General features: G+C 36.5%; 1 protein-coding gene across 2 annotated transcripts; it reads left to right on the top strand.

The window, feature by feature from the left end:
- Positions 1-233: 233 nt before the first annotated feature.
- On the top strand, positions 234-7,362 carry LOC139144748 (plancitoxin-1-like). 2 transcript variants are annotated; one of them, XM_070715476.1, is made up of 7 exons: positions 234-677; positions 1,018-1,201; positions 1,920-1,992; positions 4,081-4,263; positions 4,529-4,888; positions 5,392-5,648; positions 6,411-7,362. In XM_070715476.1, exons 1-7 carry the CDS (start codon positions 562-564, stop codon positions 6,588-6,590), a joined length of 1,353 nt encoding a protein of 450 aa, XP_070571577.1. In that variant the 5' UTR covers positions 234-561; the 3' UTR covers positions 6,591-7,362. The 2 variants fall into 2 exon arrangements, with proteins under 2 accessions (XP_070571577.1, XP_070571578.1); XM_070715477.1 differs by having other exon boundaries at positions 540-677; positions 988-1,201.
- The last annotated feature ends 15,064 nt before the right edge of the window (positions 7,363-22,426 follow it).

Genomic DNA, 22,426 nt, shown 5'->3' on the forward strand with positions numbered 1-22,426 from the left:
TGATCAAAATAGCTGCTTCAGCTGATAGCTTCAACAATGTCTGTGATCTTTCCATAAGTCTGGAGAAATATGTATTATATCGTTCAGTAAGTACATTATACTTTTGATAGTTAACTATATTCACATTCAAAATACACTGTATTCTTAATAAACAGATTTAAAAAACAGAAATAGACAAGATTATTTATCGCATCTGTGGGTAAATTTGACATTATTTAAGCTGACAAATTACATATCAATTAGTGTCGTCGATTTCATGCCATGATATTTCCATAACCACTTCGGTTTCTTCATGCGTTGACGGAACATTCCTCATGATAGAAAGGGTTGCTCGACCATGTCCAAACAAACAAAAGAGACATATCCATGTCCCTATAGAAGGATAGTAGGATCGGCTGTATACATTATTTGAATCACAATTGGCCGTGATATACGAGTTCACTGAAGTTGGCAGTGACATGCACAAACCAAGCGTTAATCATTTCAAATAGGTAAACAGTCTATGCATTGCCAGAGCAGTTAGTGCATGGAGCCAAGTCGTTTGAGTTGATTACTGCTAAAATGGCTCTCATCACCGGTGTAACTTTCTACGCAATACTTTTTGTGGTGGCTGCGAATGGACCTCACACTGTCAATGGTTTCTCTTGCAAAGATATTAACAACAACGACATAGACTGGTAAGTCTTTTCTTACGAAACTACAGATATAGACCATAGCATTTTCGTCCACATTGAAAGTATAAACTGTCCAGCCTTCTGGACCAAGCTTACATTCAGTGTAAATTCTGTTATTTCATATTTTGGCGCGGCGTTTACCAAATTCTGCCACTGTGACAGTTGATGAATACTTATAATAACCTATACAGACATACATTAATACTGTAAGGTATTTGGTCGACCGATTCACTTTTTGTTTTAGACGCGGATCCGACTTCTAATACTAGTATGTTATCAGTAAATCCAAAAGTATCGATTCTCACCTCTTCAGATAACACCTTTTTATGCTGGTCTCCATTAGGTTCATCGTATACAAAATGCCAGTGATACCGGGTCACAGTGATAGTAAAGCAAAGGCTGGAACAGCTTCGTACTACATGGACTCTACGAACATCGATTGGGTCTCTCTGTCTACACCCGTCACCGAACCGCACCATCCGATTGGGCACACGCTTGGACCTCTGTATAATGACCATAATGAAAAGGTAAATGGCTTATTCATGAATGCTTGTGATCACTTTCTCCCTCTGAAACTTTTCACTTCTAATTAAGGTAGTATGCATCTCGAAAGTGAAAGACTTAAACTTTTGCTCAAACTTTCCTTAAGGAATCTTTCAACCATTCTCTTTCAAAATCAAGAATAAAAATCGGGGGTCACTGTGCAAATTTTGGTACTAGAGAAACAAATTACCCAAGATTTACCGATATTTAAAATTCAAAATGGCCGCCATCCCTGTGTTAACTGTATGAAGAAAAATAAAATTTTCGAATTTCGAAAAACTAAGACGGTGAAAAGTTTTCTTACACCAAGAGCTTTAAAATCAACCCCCACAAGTGGTAGATCAGAAAAGAATTGTAAAAGTTTGAGAGTCAAAATATCTGACCCCGAGGTGCGTTCTACCTTAAATACTAAACGATGTTTTGATTCATGACTAATCCAAATTTCCTTTTTAATAGGGACGGGTTCTTTATCAACTTCATCTCAAAAGCACAACTTTCAACGGAGAACAAAAAATCTAAAATCACATAAACAGTCAATGTCAGTGACCGAGGATCGAGGACTGCCCCTTTAATGATGCGAGTACTTCATGTGCACGGTTAGAATTCGGTAGCTACATGGTTTCCATGGTCGATAAACAATAACACGTTGAAGAAACATACGCAACTAAAGTGAATCCTTTATTCTCGTTTTTCATCGTTTAGGACGTGTCGTATTTGCTTTATAACGACCACCCACCTAATCGAAGAAGCAACACACGATATGGACATGCGAAAGGTAAGTGGATACGCTAATCCAACCAAATCATGATGTAATGTTGGTCTTCCGTAAAACTACCTTGTAATAACCAGCCACAAGGAAAATGGATGTAAATTATGATTTGTATATCTAATGTACATGCCGGCAACCTTCAGTATACCTTCAGTATACTATAAACATCCACACGTGTATTTTGGATTTCCCTCTTTCTGCTGAGTCATCAAGGCAATATTCGACTATTATCATATTCCCATGCCAATATCCTGGTGACGTTTACCGTAAAATATCAGCCGAGATATTTCACGGTGAACGTCGAGATATGCACGATAAACATCATCGGTTTTGGAGTATTCCCGAACTACATTTGCAATTTGATGGTAAACAACGTAAACAAACAAAATGGCTGCCGCTCTCCGCCTGCGAAACGATGTCGCCGACGTAAAAATTTGAAGGGCTTTGAGGAACACGGATATTTCGGGTTGCTAAATACGGGAATAATATGTTGAGTCTTGTAATGTTTTCCAATGGTTTTTATGTTAAAGTCCTTGTATTTTTTTGGACAAGCTCTAGCAAACATTCTGCCGTTTGCACGGCACGGTCTACCTCCGAACAGGTAGCGAGCGAGTGGCATGACAGCGATGTCGCACGCGCGAAACACCTGTTGACATGGCAACTCTCAGTGTAAACAAACAAAATGGTGGCCAATCTCCGTGCCGTACGACAATCGAGTGGGATCGAAATCAGGAGAGATTTAAAGCAAAGGACAGTTTTTGATGGGTTAACAACATATTGCGCCTTAAAAAGTTCCCCCTGTACGACAACTTTTGAATCCCGGTGTCTTTCTTTTTGGGGTTCATTGAAATATGGAGGACCGCAGCGATGCGGTGCGTGATGTTGACTTTTTGGTATAGTTTATGAATGAAACCAGTTCACACAAATATGTCAATATTTATGCGCAAGATGTAATAAAGTAAAGCCTCAAAATTTAAGGTTTTTCTTAAGTATTAGTGAAATTCTAGGCATGGGTATATGATAAGTCGGTTATTACCCAATATCGCCTGTTCCTTGCGTCGTATCAGCATTCGTGTCATTTGTGACACTCGACTTTGTGACACTCAGACACTTGACTTCGTCTTGCGTCTGACGCAGCACAAATAGCACTCATACTGATACTACACAGGAACAGGCGATATTGGGTAATAACCTCTAATTATAGGATAAGAATAAAAATATATTGCTGCACGGGTACACCTACCAATAAGCCAAGAAGATATACCGTTAAAACGTTATTTTACATTAGTTTTCTTTTTAAATCAAACTTAATGTTAAATGACTCGGCAAAAACTAAATGAGTGAACCCAAAATACATAAGCGAGTTTTCATAGTGTATAAGGGCGGATCTTAATGTTTTGTATGTTTGTTACAGACTATTATCGAAAGTATCAGATACTTTACAAGTACGTGTTATTAACGATTAATAATAATTATTTTGCCTTTTTACCACGAACTGCCATACTGGGTAAAACGAGCGATGCGTGAAACAAATGAAAATGCTATTCACAAGATAAAACAGAGTAGGTATAGAGAAAGTCAAATCTCCGATTCAGATAAGTTAAAGTTCAACAACATGTCGAAATAAGACATGTAAAAATTGAAAATGTACTTCAATATGAAAACAGAGTGATCGGTAACGTTAAGTCAATAAGTATGATATTTTGTTAGATAACATTGAGTTAACATGCCATGAGCTGGAAAAGTATATATCTGGCCTTTGTTGTTGTCTTGCTGTGTTTTCATATAATAAAGGAGTTTTGAGAACAAATCTATACATGCTGACCTAATTAAATACAGAATCGATAGAGAGTGCGATGACATGATGTCCAATCCAAATAAGATAAAACTAATTCAGTGACAGTAAGTCTCGAAATATGAAGGCACAGATGTGCAATGCTGGTGGAACGAGCTTCTGCATAACAATCGTCACTTCGTACAGAACAATATGTGAGCTCTGTTGTAGACAGTAGTAACAACACAACACAAAGTACGTTCTCCTTTGCATCTATAATCCCTTAACGTACGCAGTAAGTTTTTTTTCTAAAACTGTAGGTGTATTATTGTTCGACAAAGAAAAAGGATTCTGGCTGGTGCATTCGCTTCCAAGATTCCCTATTGCCCCAGGGCAAAATGTCAAATTCTCTTGGGCTAAAAACAAAAAAGGTGAAGACGAAACGATGTATGGACAAATATTCCTGTGTACGACACATGAACATGCAGCGCTTACCAAGATAAGTACGACATTTTAAAGAATGTATTCATCATCACAAAATTAGCCAATTACATATTCACAAGAATAAGATTAAATAACCAGTTTTTGTTTATAGGTCGGGTTGTTAGTATCGAAGAAATCCTGAGGCAGTAATGTAATTTACGACACAGGCCAGAGTGGCAATCCTGTAGAACATGTGAGTCGAACTACGTAGAGCATCAGTATATCATACCTAAAATCAAAACTATCTTCCTACACCTAAGACTCCTTTAATCCATTTTCCTATAGGAAAACAGATAGATTTCTACAAACCGTTCATATACGACGAACAACCAACACCTTCAGCAGCTAATGTAAACATGGCTCCCTCACCGACGACAATGAAAACCACTACGATCACGACAACGACCACAGTCATGGATACTACACCACCGTTTGCGGACATTTTTGACATGGATGGGAGTATGTCTATTGAAGAGGACGACAGAAATGCCAGAGTCATCGGACAAAAGTGGCGGCAACCCCCAGTGTCCATATTGACTTTCGAAAGGAAGGCCAAACGTCCGAGGTTGAAAAAACGGGATACCTCTCAGACCAACAGTAAATACATTTCAATCGCAAAGAAGCACGGACGGGAAGCTAATATTGGTAAGACAGCGACTCTAACAAATGTGATTAGGGCATCTCAATCAAATCCATTTCGATAAAAACTTTACAGTTTTTGGGAGATTTATTATACAACAACAACAACAAGATAAAACTTTGAACTTGACCAGTTCTGGTCCGGGCACTTTGGAATTGTCCTCGACTATTTCGGTAATGTGAGACTTAATAATGCTAAATGTAGTCAGGGCACATTTGAAATGACTCTGACAGACTACACTGTGAATTGCTCGAAAAACCTTATTCTGTTTTGGGCAGAACAACAAAGTGAGGGTTGGACTAGTAGTTTACGTAACAAGAAATTAACATCTATCATGAAAGTACTACTTTTGAATAATCGATCACATGAACGATATTGATTTGATTCAAATATCATTCATTTTTATTGTCATATGCTGTACATTGTTCCTACTAGCTACTCATACTAAGTCGTTATGGCCAATGCACTTTACAGAATATTACTTTTCTTTCCACTTATTTTCATGTAGAGATCTACTCATATCTCGCAGAACGACTAGGTCTGACAAGAGTGTTTGCGCAAACTTGGAGAAACGGTCCTCGACATTTACTATCGTGTGCTGGCCAGACAACGAGAACAGCTACTAGAACCTTCGAAGTCGTAAATATAGCTGAATTGAAATTTGCGGATGATATCCAATATCGAACATCAAAGGACCATTCGAAATGGGCAGTTTCTCACGACCGCACTAAACCATGGACTTGCATTGGCGACCTCAATAGAATGGTAAGAAAAGACGATCGTCGCCTGGAAATTTTATTATTAATCTCTCTAGACTTAAAATTTATATGAAAGCAGCTTGACTCTACTGTTATGTGTTAAAAGTGACAACGAAAGTCACGTCTTTGCTTTCTTCCTGCTCAGTCACTGGGAGATATCAATAGCAGTAGGAAAACCAGCAAAATACTACAAATTCCAATGTTGTCTGAACGGAAACTCTGCTTAAACTAGATGGGGCATCTTTCATCTGATTTGCGGCGTTTTTCAAGTTACGGTCATATTTCAGATTTCTTAGTATCTCTGCAACGTTCCTTCACAGCTATTCGTAGCTAACAGCTTTGGTTTAAACTGGATAATATTAATTGCTTATGATCGCAAATTTTCTACTGACGAGAGAAGGGGGAGTGTCAGAGTTGAAAGACGATTAATATCGACACAATGTTATGTGAAAATACATCAGTAGTTTAACAGGCATTGATTAAAATGTTAACCTCTTTGCCAAAGATTTTAGTGAAAAATTCTGTTAGGACATCTAATGCTTTTCTTTCCAAGCTTCACGCTGATGATGTTTTGTAGAAAGTCCTTTAATTTGCATAATAGTCAATTATATGTTTTGTCGAAAATATATTGACCAGTGTAAATACATACTAGGCTAAAAATAATACTAACAATGAGGTTTTCACAAATTTTCAAACACTTTATTCTCATATAATGCCAGTGATTTTAATTTCAATACTTTTAAAATTTACCCTCTTGTCTTCTTTACAGGAGAGTCAGAAAATACGTGGTGGTGGTTTTGTTTGTTTTAACAATGTTGAAGTCCGGGACCGCTTTCTTGCATTAATACCCCGTCAAGATCAGGATGGAACTGTGCCCCCAAACGTCATATGCCCTCAATCTAATTTCATTTTTGTCACAAATACGTCTCTGACTCCGTCTAACATGTAGTTAAATTTTTCTTTGTTATTCAAACAGCTGGCGAAGGTATTTCATTGATGTGAATTGGGCATTGTCTAACTCTCCGTTTCCTGGCACGGAGTTGATAAAAGTGAAACCTTCTGCGGTTTGAAAAATCGGACTCACCATCGAAGTTAAAGTTTAACCACAATTTTACACAATTTATGAATTATTATACTGGGGCCATGCTGAAACCTTTTAAACCTTCGTTAACGCTCAAATCATGTGCAACAAAGATATTCTTCATGAAATGTTTTCTGGTGTTTTGCCATCCTACTTAATTGTTTGCTTTGCCTTCGTCCAACCTTTCACTGATAATTCAATTATAAAAAGCAAGTTCGTCAGACTTTCATTGTTTATATCAAACTTTGCATAATATTTTTTATGACCTTTATGATACAATTTATGGGGTTCATTAAAGTCGTCTTCAATGACCTTTGTGTTTTGTCAACTTTTTTGTTTTCCCTCACCTGTGTTTAGTCTCAAAATCACCAGCCGGATCCCACTTTCCGGCACATTAGCGCCATCAGATGTCAATATGAGGAACAACAAAAATAAAGTCAACATTCTACACTATGTGTTCTTTTTGTTGATATCTGTCCGAAAACTGTATTGTAAACTTATTTGTAATGAAAATTCATTTATGATATAACATACTGTGTATTGGATGAAACTACTTAAAGTTCTTGCACAATGTGTAATTTCATTTCATGTGAATTTGACACTTTCTCTGTTATTTTATAATAAATAATCATTTGATTTATATATTTTCGATACAGTGTAATAAATATGGGAACATAACTATTAGACTTCATATTTAACAATAGTGAATACAAAGAGTAATGTTTTAAAGTTTTTTCAACTTTATTTCAAGTTTTGGCTTGGAAGGTTTACTGCCTGGGAGTACCACATATTGTCGGCTACATTCTCTTTCATGTTTTGGTGACCATGTGAACTACAGACTATACATGTTTCAAGCACACCTTCGTCGCAATAATTCTTTCCACCAACCATAACCTTTTCACGAGATTTGGATCAGAATCCCAACTCAACGGCATAAATTTCCTTTTTTGTCCTTTTAAAATGTGCTTAGCACTGTCTTTTGATCTCCGTTGGTAGAGGACATGACAAAAAACTAAAGTTCAAACTACAAAAAAGCCATAACACTATCGCCTACTTACCGTAGCGTACATACATGAACGCCTGTTCTCGTCCAATGACTGAAGCTAAGCCGTGGGGGAGGTGGTCAGTGCTTGGAAAGACAACTTATAATACTACGTGTCGTAGGTTTCATTCTATATTTGCAGATTCTGTTGACCCGTACGAACTATAACCTTGACATGTTTTGAGCACGCCTTCGGCGCAATAGTATTTTTGCCACAAACACAGAGTAACATAGACAGAGTCGCAACACTTGCATGCCTTTTGTTCCATGGTCGTCTCGGTAGACTATTGGCTTTTCATATTAAAATGAGCTTCAAAGGTGTTAAACTTTTTTTGAGGCTTTGTTTGTGGTTGATAATTACACGAGATTATGCGAAAAATACGACGAGATGGCATCGTACTGCCAGTCGCGTAGCAACCATAGTTACTTCGTGAGCTCTCAGGCCAGAAACACTGCTTCACGCCACTCAAAACATAACACGCCAGCAGTTTCATAAACATGTCCTTCCTTGACGCACGTGTAAAAGAGGGTACGACTGACCGTAAACCATTGAGTAAAACCAGACAGTATCGATAAAAGACTTTCAAATTTGGTTCAAACACACTCATTATATATTCATAAAAATATGAGAGGAATTTTTAAAACGGTAAAACTCATTTTCCTGAAGCTCAAAACACTCCCGTTTCGCCAGCACGTCAATTCTGCTCAGCACGACAACAACAACACAAACTTTGCCGAACATACTTTCGCTTAACAATTGGCGAAAATCCGAAAATTACCGAAGGATTCATGGTCGGCACTCTTCGGAAAAGAGAGGCGAGAGCAACCTTAGGCGAGGCGAACATGGATGGGTTACGTAACCGCTTCACGCCTTAAACAATACCCGTTGCCACTCTATCTATCTTTCTCTATGCCACAAAGCAATCCTTTTGAAAGAGTTGCATTAGAAAGTCTATCCGTTGGCATACTTTTTGTGTTATCCCCATTTACGTGTACCCGATCGATGGTGATAGAGGGCAGCTCAAATTGGTGCAAGGTACACTACAACCTATCTACGCCCCTACCAAATAGAAAAATTAGCTTCTCGTCCGATTATCGAAGTTACGGTATGGTATACATTATATCGAATACTCCTGAAACAAAATAAGATCAAATATACCAAACAGAGACATTTATCGACTGAAAGTACTATGGTCTCACGAAGAACGGTGTCGAAAGCAAATCACTTTTCTTTGAAATTTGTTGACGAGAAATCGCATGAAGTCGAAGGTCAAATTTTCAAAACAACGAAATGAAAGAAATTTCTCACTGGCTGTTGCAAATTTCTCTACTCAGTCATATTACTTTTTACAAAGAATGCTTAGCAATGTGATGACCGATTTTAGAATATTGTGCCATTGAGTATGATGAAAGCAAGGATGGCCAATCTTTCTAAGTAGTAGCAAATACATGTATCATATTTGTGGTGGATTATGAAACAATCATCGAATTAATACAAATCTGTAAACGCATTTTGGTAAATAAAATATTTTTTATTATTTTTGAATAAATTTTGACATCGATATACATAAAAATGACGGAAATACGATAATATCAATATCGATAATACGTCTTCGACTCGTGTGATGCGGCCCACAACCTCACTCGCAGCAATACGACCCCACCAAGAGGTGATATCGAGGGATAACCTCTTTATCATATACCTATGCCCACGTTATTGAATGAATAAATCTCGTATATTAAAATATGATACGTTTCACTGTGGTTTTTCTTGATGGACTACATTTGTTTGCGTCATCTTGCTAAGGCGGATTGATATACTAGCGTCTGACGTAATCTATCAGCTGGCTCATTGACAATTATTTACTGTTGAGCAGAGAAATACTTAAACTCTGTCATCAAACATGTAGGATATCTACCGAGTCGGTACGGTACATGCAAATGTTGTGTTTGGTATTATTTTCCAGAACGCATTTACCATGAATACATGATATTTTTGAAAGTTGTGCTTTTGAATTTGCCGGTCCTCCGACATGTCCGATAGCACTTTTGCTTGTCGTCTGCGCGTCTGTGCTTATGCACGGACGGAACAGCTGGTGTGTCATCGATCTGTCAGTGCCCGTACGGTGTGATGCTCTGCTCTTTAATTTGTTCAAATTGGTAGCACTACTAGCAGTTTAATCCGATATCGACACATGTGTTTTATTTAGTTACCCCGCATTTCCCTATGCTTCAAAACCCTGCCACTTTTGGAGATCGGACATGATATCGTAGTCAAAGTCAAAATCATAGACGGGCACCATGGTTTGTTTTGATTAGGGCGCCACCATGTAAGTAGTCCGGTATGCAAATCAACAGGCCGTATCATGCTTTATTATGTAAATCAACAGGTCTTATCACTTTTTCATATGCAAATATTCATAAATTAATAAAGAGACAGTTCAACAAGTACTCCTTGTCTTCTAATGATCTTTATTTAAAAATACCGACGTTTCGCCAACACACAAGTTGCCTTCTACAGGGCAAAAGCTGACAAATAAAAATGAGCACAAACAGAAGTAAAATCGGGCTGATAAAAAGTAAAATGAGAGTAAAAACGAAATAAAATGAGAATTACAATACTTGTGAAAACTGGAATTACAGTGAGTGAAAACACCACAACTACAGTTGTAAGGAACGAAATTAAAAATCAGTAGTGATGAAAAACAGTGAAAAGCGCTATGACTAAAAATTAAAGATCAATAAGCCTTTTGAAACAAGAATGGTGGTTGAAACAAAGGTACAATGGAATGAAACTGACCTTTATGCGGAGAGTGGAACTCTACCAGCTGAAGTGGAGGGTCGGAATGAGCAAGTTCATGGTGAAGGGACTCCTAAGACGGAAAAAGGTCTGAACTAAGGGGTCCCCTAAGTGGTTGGAAAAGGGGAAGTTGAAACGCGGGAAAGTAGCTTTATCCTTCTCTTTGGTTAATGCCCTTGGGTGTGAGTGTGTCAATTTCTACAATGTATTTTTGTTCACATATTCTTCTTTTTCGGGTGTTTGTGGTGTGAACTTTGTGTAAACCAGTAGCTTGGAAGTGTGATGGACTGTGGTCGAGTTGATTGAAATGTTCTGAGACTGGGGTGGGTTTACGACTGCGGATTGTGTATATGTGTTCGTATATTCGTCTTTGAGTTCCCTTTTCGTCTCCCCAATGTATTGTTTTGAACATTTTTGGCAGGTAATAATGTAAATGAGGTTACGGGTGTTGCATGAGATTTTACCGATGATGTTGTGGGTTTTACCTGTTGTGGAGCTAGTGATTGTGTTTGTTTCTGTAATAATTTGGCATTGATTGCAGTTGCCGCAGCGTTTAGTTTCACCTGTTGTGGGCTGATGAGGTAGTTTTTTGAGGTCTGCTCTTACGAGAATTTTTCTAAGATTTGGAGGTTGTCTGAAGGCTGTGATAGGTACTTCCGGAATGGCTTTGTTTATTTCTTTGTCCTCGGAGATGATACCCCAGTGTCTGCGGATAATGTTGGAAATCTTAGGGAGAGTGGGGTTAAAGGTGGTGACAAAGGGGATTCTCTTGTGCTGGGGCTTATCAGTGGGTTTTGTGGTAAGTACGTGAAATTTAATTGCTTTATTGACATTATTTTATTTAGGGTTATCGTACATTTTACCTTTTATAGTTATGCAAATATGTCGTATCATGAGTAAAAGTGGAAATATCTGCTATCACACTTTCATTGGTAAATAAATTTTAGTCAGGGATGAAGCAAAGTCATTCACATTCCGTATATCTAAATACTCAAGTTGTGTTGTCCTAAACATTCGCAACAATATATAAACTTAAACTTTAGCAACACGATATGTCGTGATGAGTTTGGGTCATCTAGCTTAGGTTATTCATAATACAAGCCTCTCTCGTATTACGTTTTTTGAAAATCAAACAGGACATCATCATACCGAACCAACAAAATAGAGGGATGGTACAAAATGCCTAATACAAACATGAATACACTGCTTAGTCTAGATTTAATTTATATCAGAATATCTTGTAACATGCTTGAATATCACCAATTCCAGAGTATGCTCATTTAAAAATACGCAACAATAACCATAAAATATTTGTTTTGTGGAGCTATGTTGTGAAAATGCCATGGGATAAATAAGTTCAATCTCTATATTCAATAAACTTTTACGAATTTGTTATTTGAAAAGTTGATGGTGCAGTATAAAGGAGCAATACAAATACAAAATAAGTGAATTATTATAGAAAGTAGCGATTTATCTTCCTGTATCAATGGCTCAGTGTTCAACAAATGATAGGTAGTTATGAACACATGGTGTCGGTTCTATAATTCTGAAATAGATCAACCGATGCATTTTTTTACGCAGCGACAATATGTCTTACATTACATGTCAATTAGAGGTAGCCATGATAATTTTTATCGTTTTGAGGTTAAAAGAAGATATCCTTCAAATGCATAACTTTATAAATCCCAATTTTAAGGTCACGGCACACTATTAACCTAAACAGTTCGCAAACCTATGATAACACTCAAAGTATTGATCGCAATCTTGCTACATTTGTTCATACAATACAGAATTGTGGTTTGGCCATGACAGGAACAAAGCTTATCACTTAGGCACATTTTGCTTCCTTTTTAGATCCATTTGAAGTCTATTCACTTTAGAAAAAGGACCAATACTGATTGTAGGCCTAATTGGTTTTGTTGTAACTTTTACAAATACGAAAAGATTATTCACACCACAGGCGATTAAAGTGCAGTTTGTGACTATGGCATTGGTTATGCTAACAATAGTAATTCTTTAATAATATTCGTACATATTTCATAATTAACAACGTACCACTACAAAGTATGCTTTTAAGACGTATGTAAAATCTTCAATACTTGTAAATCGTTATTTATTTGTATCTAACTGTTTATGAAAAACTATTGGCTGTAACTAATATCTTACCACTATCACATAAAATGTGAAATTTGTTTTCATGAATCACGTTTGTCAGAACCTGGGCACGCCAGGGCGGCTTGCCGTACAATGTCATGCGTAATGGCTAATCATTAAACTTATTGTAAATCTAAAATAGTCCTTAAAGTGTCGCCAAAGATAAAATATAAATGAAATTGTCACAAATACATGCGTAAAAATATTCTGACTTCAACCTACCCTATTATGTTTTATATGATAACAATAAGCATCATGCTCTGTAATTCCAGGTTTAACCGATCGAATAAAATGATATATATCGGCTATTTTAGAACTTTAAGCACTTAATCAAAATATTGAAAATACTAGTATTTTTCGATAGGGGTTAAAAAGGAGCTTAATTCAACGACAAGCCAGAAAATACATTTTACAAGAAAACAATAAAAATCAACATTGAACAAACATTCCCTTTGAGTGTCTAACTGGTCTAAAATTGTCTTGCGAAATAGAGCCTTGTGGTTGTAAAAAAACCCATTAACATGTAGACCATTGAAGCTATGAGGGCAGTTGCATTGGATTCTTCTGAAAAGGTAAACACAGAAACAACTAATATGATTATGAGGACAATTGCACTTTTTCTAAAGACTTCATTTGAAAACGATGGTTAATTCAAAACACAATTTGTGTTGGAATTTCTATTACGTAGTGTATTTGAAAATCAACATTAAGTATGTAGGGAAAAATCAAACATTACAAAGGTTTTGTCATTTTGGCGTCAGTCGCCGGAAGTTTTTAGGACTCGGAAAGGGTGCATATGGCAAATAAACTTTTGTGAAATGAACTTTTGCTTAAAAGTAAAATTACGACTGGAGTACAATCATCACAGCCGGCACTACGGTCTTCCTTGCACTTCTGTCAAATTTTCACAATGAAGGCTTCGGTATTTTTAATCGTGACTTGAAACACGCTCTAAGTGAACAGTTGCCTTTTATTATTAAAACTTACATTAACACTAACCTAACCTTTAACCCCTCGAAGTGTGAAAATTTGATAATGAATTTTGATTTAAAGCAAAATATGAAGTAGTTGTGACGAGCACATATAGTTTCAATGCGTTTCTCATAATGCTCTGTAGTATCCGATATTCAAATGCTAATTGAGTACCAAGATTGCTGGCAATAACATCAATTGTTTCGCCTGTCTTCAGAGTGCGAAATAGCCTTATCAGTTTTACAGTTGCAGCAGAATAAATTAGGTGCTGTTTTATACAGCATAGCTGCTTGTGTATAAAATGCACCCAAACAGTTCGTTTTAGGTGAGATTCGATGTAGCATAAGTGCACTATTGTGGCAAGTATACTCGCCTTCCGATGGTGGTGATGTTTCCTGTTGTGCCTCTGAAAAAGTAATATCATTTGCATGTTTAAGAAAATAGTTACTTGACGAGAATACATTTGACGGCATTGATGGTAATTGCAATAACGCCATTTCTGCTTTCAGACAACCCATACCCTTTTACCCAGTTAGTGAGCGTGTTTATTGGGAGTTGAGATTAAACGATAAGAAAGAATGCACGCGTTCAAGAAAACCAGTGGTTCGAATTCTACTCAGCCAATAGGGCTGCGCCAAAGATGCAGAACATCTAATTTTGCTATCACCTTTTCTTTGAACTTCAGAATGAAAATAGCTTAGCAGAGAAGAGCTTTCACTTAAACATTCGAAAATTTGTTTGTCACTGTTTTCCATTTTAAAAGAATCTGTCTTTCACCAAATAACGGAAATGTGATGAGTACACGATTAATCCGTTAGGTTACACTATTGGTGTTTGTATATTCATGTTTCATGGTATCTGCAACGTTTAAAATTAATTTTGACGGGACGTCAACCAAGAATAACATGACTATCAACAGCGCAATGAAATTACAGTAATATAGAATATGTTTATTGCAAAAGCTGGATTTTACAAGACAACATGGCAACAGCAGGAACCATGAAACCCGATAGTTTTGCTGCGTGGTTCTCATTTTTTAATGAGGTTAGAGACTTGATAGATTCATGTGAGCAGTGTTTTTTGAGTGAGGATACAGATTTTATACAGTCTATAGTCGATCACATGAAGAGGTGCCTTCAAACCCTGTTAATTCTTCTTGACTATCAAATTTACAGCTTATTGGATAATGATAGCCAGTTACGTATTGACATGCTTATCTACAGCCCACGGAGCCTGCTGGAAATTTTGACTGAAAAATTGAATTCTCTGTTAGCCCGTAGATGTACCATCCCAGCATTACTTGGTGAACGACAGATAATAATAACACATGCACCTGGACGACCTCGTGTTTACATAGATTTAAAACAAGTTGATTTCCTTCTTTCCCGATACACCATTCTAGTTAAGTCAAATACGAAAATGTCTTCGAAGAGCAAAACGTCAACCTACAAAATGGTCTACAACAAATTACCTTATCACTCTGTCTGAACAAACTGAACAACCAGAATTTAATAAAGGACCCGGAACAGAAGACCTTGGCAGTGATATTAATGATGAGAGACGAGCAATGACATTAACATTGACAGAAAACATGATCTGGCTGCCATGCCAGTGGTTGTTAGCTATGATGAAGGAATAATATCTAAATTTATTAAAAGAGGAAAAACTAGGATGCCACATATAGAATGTTTTTCTGGCTTTGAAGATTTGCCGAATAATAGACAGTCAGAAATATAATATTGTTGTTGCTTGGGAAATATTATATCGACCCGTGCAACGCAGGCTGGGACATTATTTCTTGAATTCTATCAATTTAAGTAGTTCAAAATTAGCAAAAACAGACATCTACGCACACTTGTGTATAACCGTGGCGAACATCACTGCAAAGTCAGGCACTCTGAATACAACTTGTCACTACAAATACTAGTTCCGGTAATTTAGTAAGTGCAGTAATTACTACTCACCTTTAACTGTCAACCAAACTGCTTCTGAGTTTCCACTCGTGCATACCCATTTGCCTGAATCAAGGTACTTGGCATCTGTAATTTTGAGGATGTACTCATTCGGTGTTTGCACGTCCAATGAATACCTTGGTATTTCACCTGGTTCATCAGGGTCATCACCATTGTCTGCCACATCATTCTTGTAGGTTATGGTCCTGGAGTCCGAAGATCTGACCCAATATATTACAGAAGATGAATAGTCAGGAATTCCTGTTGTCCTACAGACCAATTCTGTATTTTCTGATGCTGCGATAGTTATATTTGATGTAAATGGCAGGACCTCCCCATGCACTGTGGTGAAAAAGAAAGGTAGCGTACATTATTTGCAGTAATTATTACCGATTACTCTTTATTACCAATGTTGACAAGTAGCTATGTTTATTTCATTTTATCGATAATTACTTCCACAGCCGATGCCGTTTATGGAAGACTAATAGAACAATTCTTATCTAACTACATTGTTTATACAGAAGTTCAAGCCTTCTTGGGCGCAAGTAATGCTATCCTCAGCTTTAATTAATCAATTATTTATTTGTTTGTTTGTTTGTTTGTTCATCTTTGCTTTCTTTGACATTCTCTTCTTCTTTATGTTTATAATGTCCACTAGAGACAATAATTCTCATGTAAATCCCTTACAATTTTATGATCAAACTATATATTTAAACATGTACGTCTTTTCGTGATTTTCATTTGTGACGTCTTAGGTGTACACCCATTTCCTCCTTGTTTGGCATTTTAAATCTCACCCGCTCTCAACTAACGAGGTCAGTCACCTTTCTCAACTTCGTCCTATGCCATTGCAAAGAAACGTTTAACCTTCCGTTAAATGGGAATTTCGTGATTATGAGTTAATGAAAGCGTGAAAACGTGAAAAGAAATCAGTCATCATTGCATAGCAATTCTCTAGCTGTCAGTCGCAGGTTGCTCGTCGTGAAGCGGAAAATTTCATTAATAGGTATATACAGGTCATCAATTAGCATGCCGGAGTGCATCGGCAAAATGCCAGAAAAAGAAAACTTACGAAGCCTATAATTTGTTGAAAACTCAATACGGAGCGGAACGTTTTGTTACGCTGACTGTTGGCACAAACTGTTGCTGGTGCATGATATTTTCCGATCTAAACTGTAAGATTTTGTTGTGAAAGTCGAGATAAACGACCTTTTAAATTTTTGTCAAATTAGTGCATTGAAATGATATTCAGTTTCATTCTTCAATTATTGGTTGAATATTGAGTTACTTGTAATTCTATTAGAAACAAATACACTGACAGGAAATATGCTCCTTTTTAAAACTCGCTTATTTATGAAGCAAACACCGATTTTAAACTTTACCACAATCACACCAGTGTACATGTGCTTGCACGAGATTCGGGGATGGATGAGGGTCAATATGCTTGCACTCAATGACGGTAAGATAGAGGTTGTACATTTTTCCTCAAAATTTGGGATTGAGGGAACTGTCCCTCGTTGTAATTTTCGGATTGGTGATGTCAGTGTATATCCATCTGAATCAGTTCGCAATCTAGGTGTTACAATGGACTCTGCCTGCACCATGTCAGACCATGTTACAAATATTTGTAGATCAGCATCACATGCGATTTGGAGGTTAGGAAAGATTCGTGATCTTCTCGACCAACGTACCACGGAGAAACTTGTTCATGCCTTTATTACATCACGTTTGGATTACTGCAACAGTCTTCTTTTGGTCTTCCGAATTTTGAAATACGTAAACTCCAGGCTATTCAAAATTCAGCCGCCCGGCTTGTTAGCAGAAAGAAGAAAAGGGACCACATAACACCAGTACTACAAAATTTACATTGGCTTCCAGTCCAGAAACGAATTGATTTTAAAATTCTTTGTTTCACTTACAAAATTCTAACAGGCCAAGCCCCCGACTATCTAGAAGAAATGCTAACAGTACGTCATACTGGTCGTACACTTAGGTCCCAGTCTAGTGGTGCGATCATTTTGCATCAGCCTGTTTGCAACACGGCTTTTTATGGCAATAGAGCCTTTTCTGTATGTGCTCCCCATTTGTGGAATGCTTTACCATTTGAGATAAGGCTTGCTAATTCTTTTAACCATTTTAGAAGTCAGTTAAAAACTTATCTTTTTAGATCATTTTATTCCTAGACACTTTTTAAATTTTACCTCTTTGCATTTTATTGGTGTTTTCTCGTAATTTTTATTTATAATTTACCTCTTTTTTAGTATTGTGTAAAGCGCATTGAGATTTTTAAAATGTAATGCGCTCTATAAGAAATAAATATTAATATTATTATTATGTGCTTGCACTGGTTTGAGACTCAAATTCGATCAATCTGCAAAACTCAATTAGCCAGGATGTTGTTTTAATCGACGCGTTTCTGCGATTTTTACAACATCAACACAGCAGGGCTTGGTGTGGTCTTGTTTACAGTTTTAATCAGCTACCTGCTCTCAGTTACACAACACACCAGGGCCACTCCACACAAGTCAGAGAGAGAGAAACATAAACAAATTACCGCACTTTGCAACGTCATGTATGTTTCTTCTTTATTCCTGTTGAACAAATAAGAAGTTCAGGTGGTTTTGAGAATTGACTGGCTAGACCAGTATCATATAAAACTTACAAGCACAAAATATTTGTGAAGTTCCTGATTGGACCCAACGGTATGTTTTGTTTTGCAAGAACCTTTTCAATATAGCGATCCTAATTACATAAACGTAAGTAGATGTTAACTGAATGTGCTCACGTGTTGTACAACAGGATCATTGATAATAGTACGCTTCACAGAACGATCAGATATCTGTTATAACACTATATGTAGCGGGTTTCATACTCTCAGAGTTAACTCACTAATTAAAAAACTTTATTTAATATGCAAATGAGCTGTTCATTTACTTGACACTGTTCAATGCTTCTCAGTACAATTAGATAGCTATCATATCAACATCTGTAGCACGTTTCATTAAATTTAATGCTGTAATTTTAGAGTGGTGTTACTAATGTTCATTAAATATGCAAATGAACCCTTAACTAACTTGACACTGTTCAATGTTTCATAGCACAATTAGATACTTATTAGATTAATATCTGTAGCAGGGTTCACAAAATTTGGTGCCGCAATTTCAGAGTTATACACGTATTAACTTCACAGTACTGAATGCTTTACACCACAGTATGATATCTGTTGGGTCAGTATCTGCAGCAGATTTCATCGAATTTGGTGCAGTTATATCAGAGTTATGTGACTAATTACAAAACGTCATAAAATATTCAAATGAGCTATTTATTAACTTGACACTGCCCAATGCTTCACATTACATATAGATCAGATCAATATTTGTTGCGTGTATCATCAAATTTGGTGTAGGAATTTCAGACTTATATCACTAACGTCAAAAGTTTATTAAATATGCAAACGAGCAGATAATCGACATGACACTCACAGTAGCATCATAATGATCTGAATTGTCATCTGTGAAACGTTTCAAGAAATTTTGTCCAGTATTTCTTGATATATGTCGACACTGTCATAACTGTCTCCATAGGGAAACCACTATATGAAAAAAACGATATAGCATAACCTTATCAATATGCAAGCAACACTCACCAAAATCTAATCAGTTCTCGCAATAAGCATGTGGTACCTGTCTACCAAATCTAACTTAATCTATTCAGGCGTTTTTGAGTTATCGTGTAAACAGACAGACAGACAGACAGACAGACAGACAGACAGACAGACAGACAGACATCCCTGTGACATTAGTCCATGTGTGTGAAAACGTGAGCTTCGTTGCAAGGCATCCTTATCACTGAAACACTCGCAAACATAATAGAACAACGATACTGGAACTTGTAAAAATGCATGTATATAGATATAACAGTAAACAATTTAACTAACCGATTTCAATTTTTTTGGGTTCAAGTATAATAGAACTTGAGCAGAATGTACGAACTATCTACAATTTTGTTTTCTTAGAAGTCAAGAAGCCCTATAAGTTTTAACCAGACATGAACTGAAAATGCTCACGTGTTTCAGTATATATTGCTCCATTATATATTACAGTTGTCTGTGTATTTAAATTTTTGCCATGTACGCCAACATGGACCAAGTAAATCCAGGTATTTATTGGAGGGGTCATTACTTTCTCATAACCACTGGGTCTCACTTTTGCTCTTCATTGATGTCCTTGCCCATTCTCTCACTGCTCTTTCAATTAAATATTCAAATTAGGAATTAACTGCAGTGAAAATCCAGAATGACTTTCAGTAATGTTGTATAATAGTATCTTCTATGTAGATAGCAAGTTTCGTAAAGTTTGGTCAAGGCAATCAAGATATATATCCCTAATTAGGAAAGTTCATCAAATATTCAAATTGGTGATTTGCTGAAGTAAAAATGTTTAATGACTTTCAATAATGTTGTATCATAGTATCCATCATGTACATAGCAAGTTTGATCAAGTTTGGTCAAGGCAATTATGATATATAACCTTAGGAAAGACATTAAATATGCAAATTAGGAATTGGCTGAAGTTAAAATGCTTAACGACTTTGAGGTATGTTAAATCATAGTTTCTTCAACATACATACACAATTTCGTCAATTTTTATCCGGTCAATTCAGTTATATATCCCTAATTAAGAAAGTTAATGAAATATTCAAATTAGCTCTTAACTTTTATGTCACACTCTTATGTCTTTCATGGTCGATGAATAATTGTGTGGTCAATATTTGTAGCAAATCTCATCAAATTCGGCGTAGCCATTCTTAATATATATTTTTTTCTAAAATCATCAATTATGCAAATGAGCATGAAATATGCAAGCCACACCCACCAAAAACTAATCGGAACTTGACATTCTCAAACTTGATCTATGTACCAAATGTGATTCTGATCCGATAAGCCGTTCTTGAGATATCGCGCCAACAGTCAGACACACAGACACACAGACACGGAGACCGTCAGGCACACAGACAGACAGACAGACAGACAGACAGACAGACAAACATCACTGCAACATTGGCCAATGTGTGTGAACATGTGAGCTAAAAACTATGACAAGTAGAAGTTATATCTTCTCTATCAGTGAAAATACTTGTACTAACGTGTGATGAATTGTTCTGATGAAACAGCGACTTAAATCTTTTCAAAACTTGGAATGACTAATCCTGTAGTAAATGTAAGTAATCAGTTACTGCAAAGTATTCGCATGTACCATTTGAAAACCAATCTGAAAATTTGATATGACGAATGAATGTCTGGTTTCTTTTTTTTGGTGCTCAGTGCTTTCAGCCGTTTTTGTATGACCGACGAGAGATACTGTATCACTAAATGTGTACTGACTTTTTCCTCGTAAATGTTTAAAATTATGCCCTCTCCAATGTACATTTGTATTCACGTTTACTTTTCTATTTTTCAACTCACATTTGAAGTTTACTTGTTTACTCTGTAAACATTGTTCCTTCTGTAAGTCTCTTATTGATAAGGAGATGATTGCTTCTTTATGATTTTTTCCGTTTTCAACGCGTTTGGTCGTCTTTGAATGAATGATCAGAAGCCGTGATGTAATTATGTTGTGTTCTATTACTTCTAGCTCATTTCCTTTACACCCTGTAGATAAAATGTTTCTTCACGCGTCTATAAAATAAGTATTTATTGACTATTGTGTCTATTTGGAGCTTTGAGGATTTTTTAAAGTTGCAACAGCACTTTTTCTTTCGTTCTGTTTTTGAGGTATACTGCGATAAGAATCTTCCCTATTACACCGTATTTCATCATTCTTTTCATTTGTAATAAGTAGCATTGCCTTGATGAGACCGTTGTTAGTAACAGAAAACATATCACTCCGGCCAATTAGGAATTCCCAAAATTGTTTAACATGTAGATTTACTGAAACTGGACACGCGAAAATTTCCAAATCTTCCTGACCTTTCACGCTCACTTGTTTCTCAGGAAGAAATGAGAAACATACATGACGTTGCAAACTGTGGTAATTTGTTTATGTTTCTCTGTCCGACTTGTGTGTAGTGGCCCTGGTGTGTTGTGTAACTGAGAGCATGTAGCTTATTTAAGATGTAAACAAGACCACATCAAGCCCGATTGTGTCAATGTTGTAAAAATCGCTGATACACGTCGACAAATGAAGTATTGTCCTCACACTTCAGGGAATTGATGATATTGGCTGAAGGAGACGGGGCTTTGTGCACAATGTAGAATATACAAACAATAAAACTAAAGGAGCAAATAACTTTCACCAATGCCTGAAGGGATACATAGTATTCAAAGTATAATTAGGGAACAAAGTTATTCAAATATATAAAAGTGAAATATTGTACTCTTACTTAAAGCTCCATAAGCTGTATCTGTTGGCTATTTTTTCAGAACATTTTTTTGTGGTTTCCCTACACTTTCTGCATTGAATCCCTAAACTGTAATTTAATGCCAAGTATTTAGCATATCAACACAACCTATATGAGTATAATCTCCATTGTTATTATTGACATTGTATTCAAGTCCGGACTAGCATTCATTTGTAAACAATAAACAATGATCACTACACACATACAAGCTGTGTTGACAAAAAAAATACTCGAAATTTCAGCTTGACAAACGGATTAGGGTCAGACACGGTAGTTGATATACAAAAGCAGAATACTGAAAAACTTGCCACAATTTACAGCTTATATCCCTTTAACCCGGAATTATTAAATTTGCAGAAGGGACCTTTCCGTACCACACAGGATA

This window comes from Ptychodera flava, chromosome 12, assembly GCF_041260155.1.
Source record: "Ptychodera flava strain L36383 chromosome 12, AS_Pfla_20210202, whole genome shotgun sequence".
NCBI lineage: Eukaryota > Metazoa > Hemichordata > Enteropneusta > Ptychoderidae > Ptychodera > Ptychodera flava.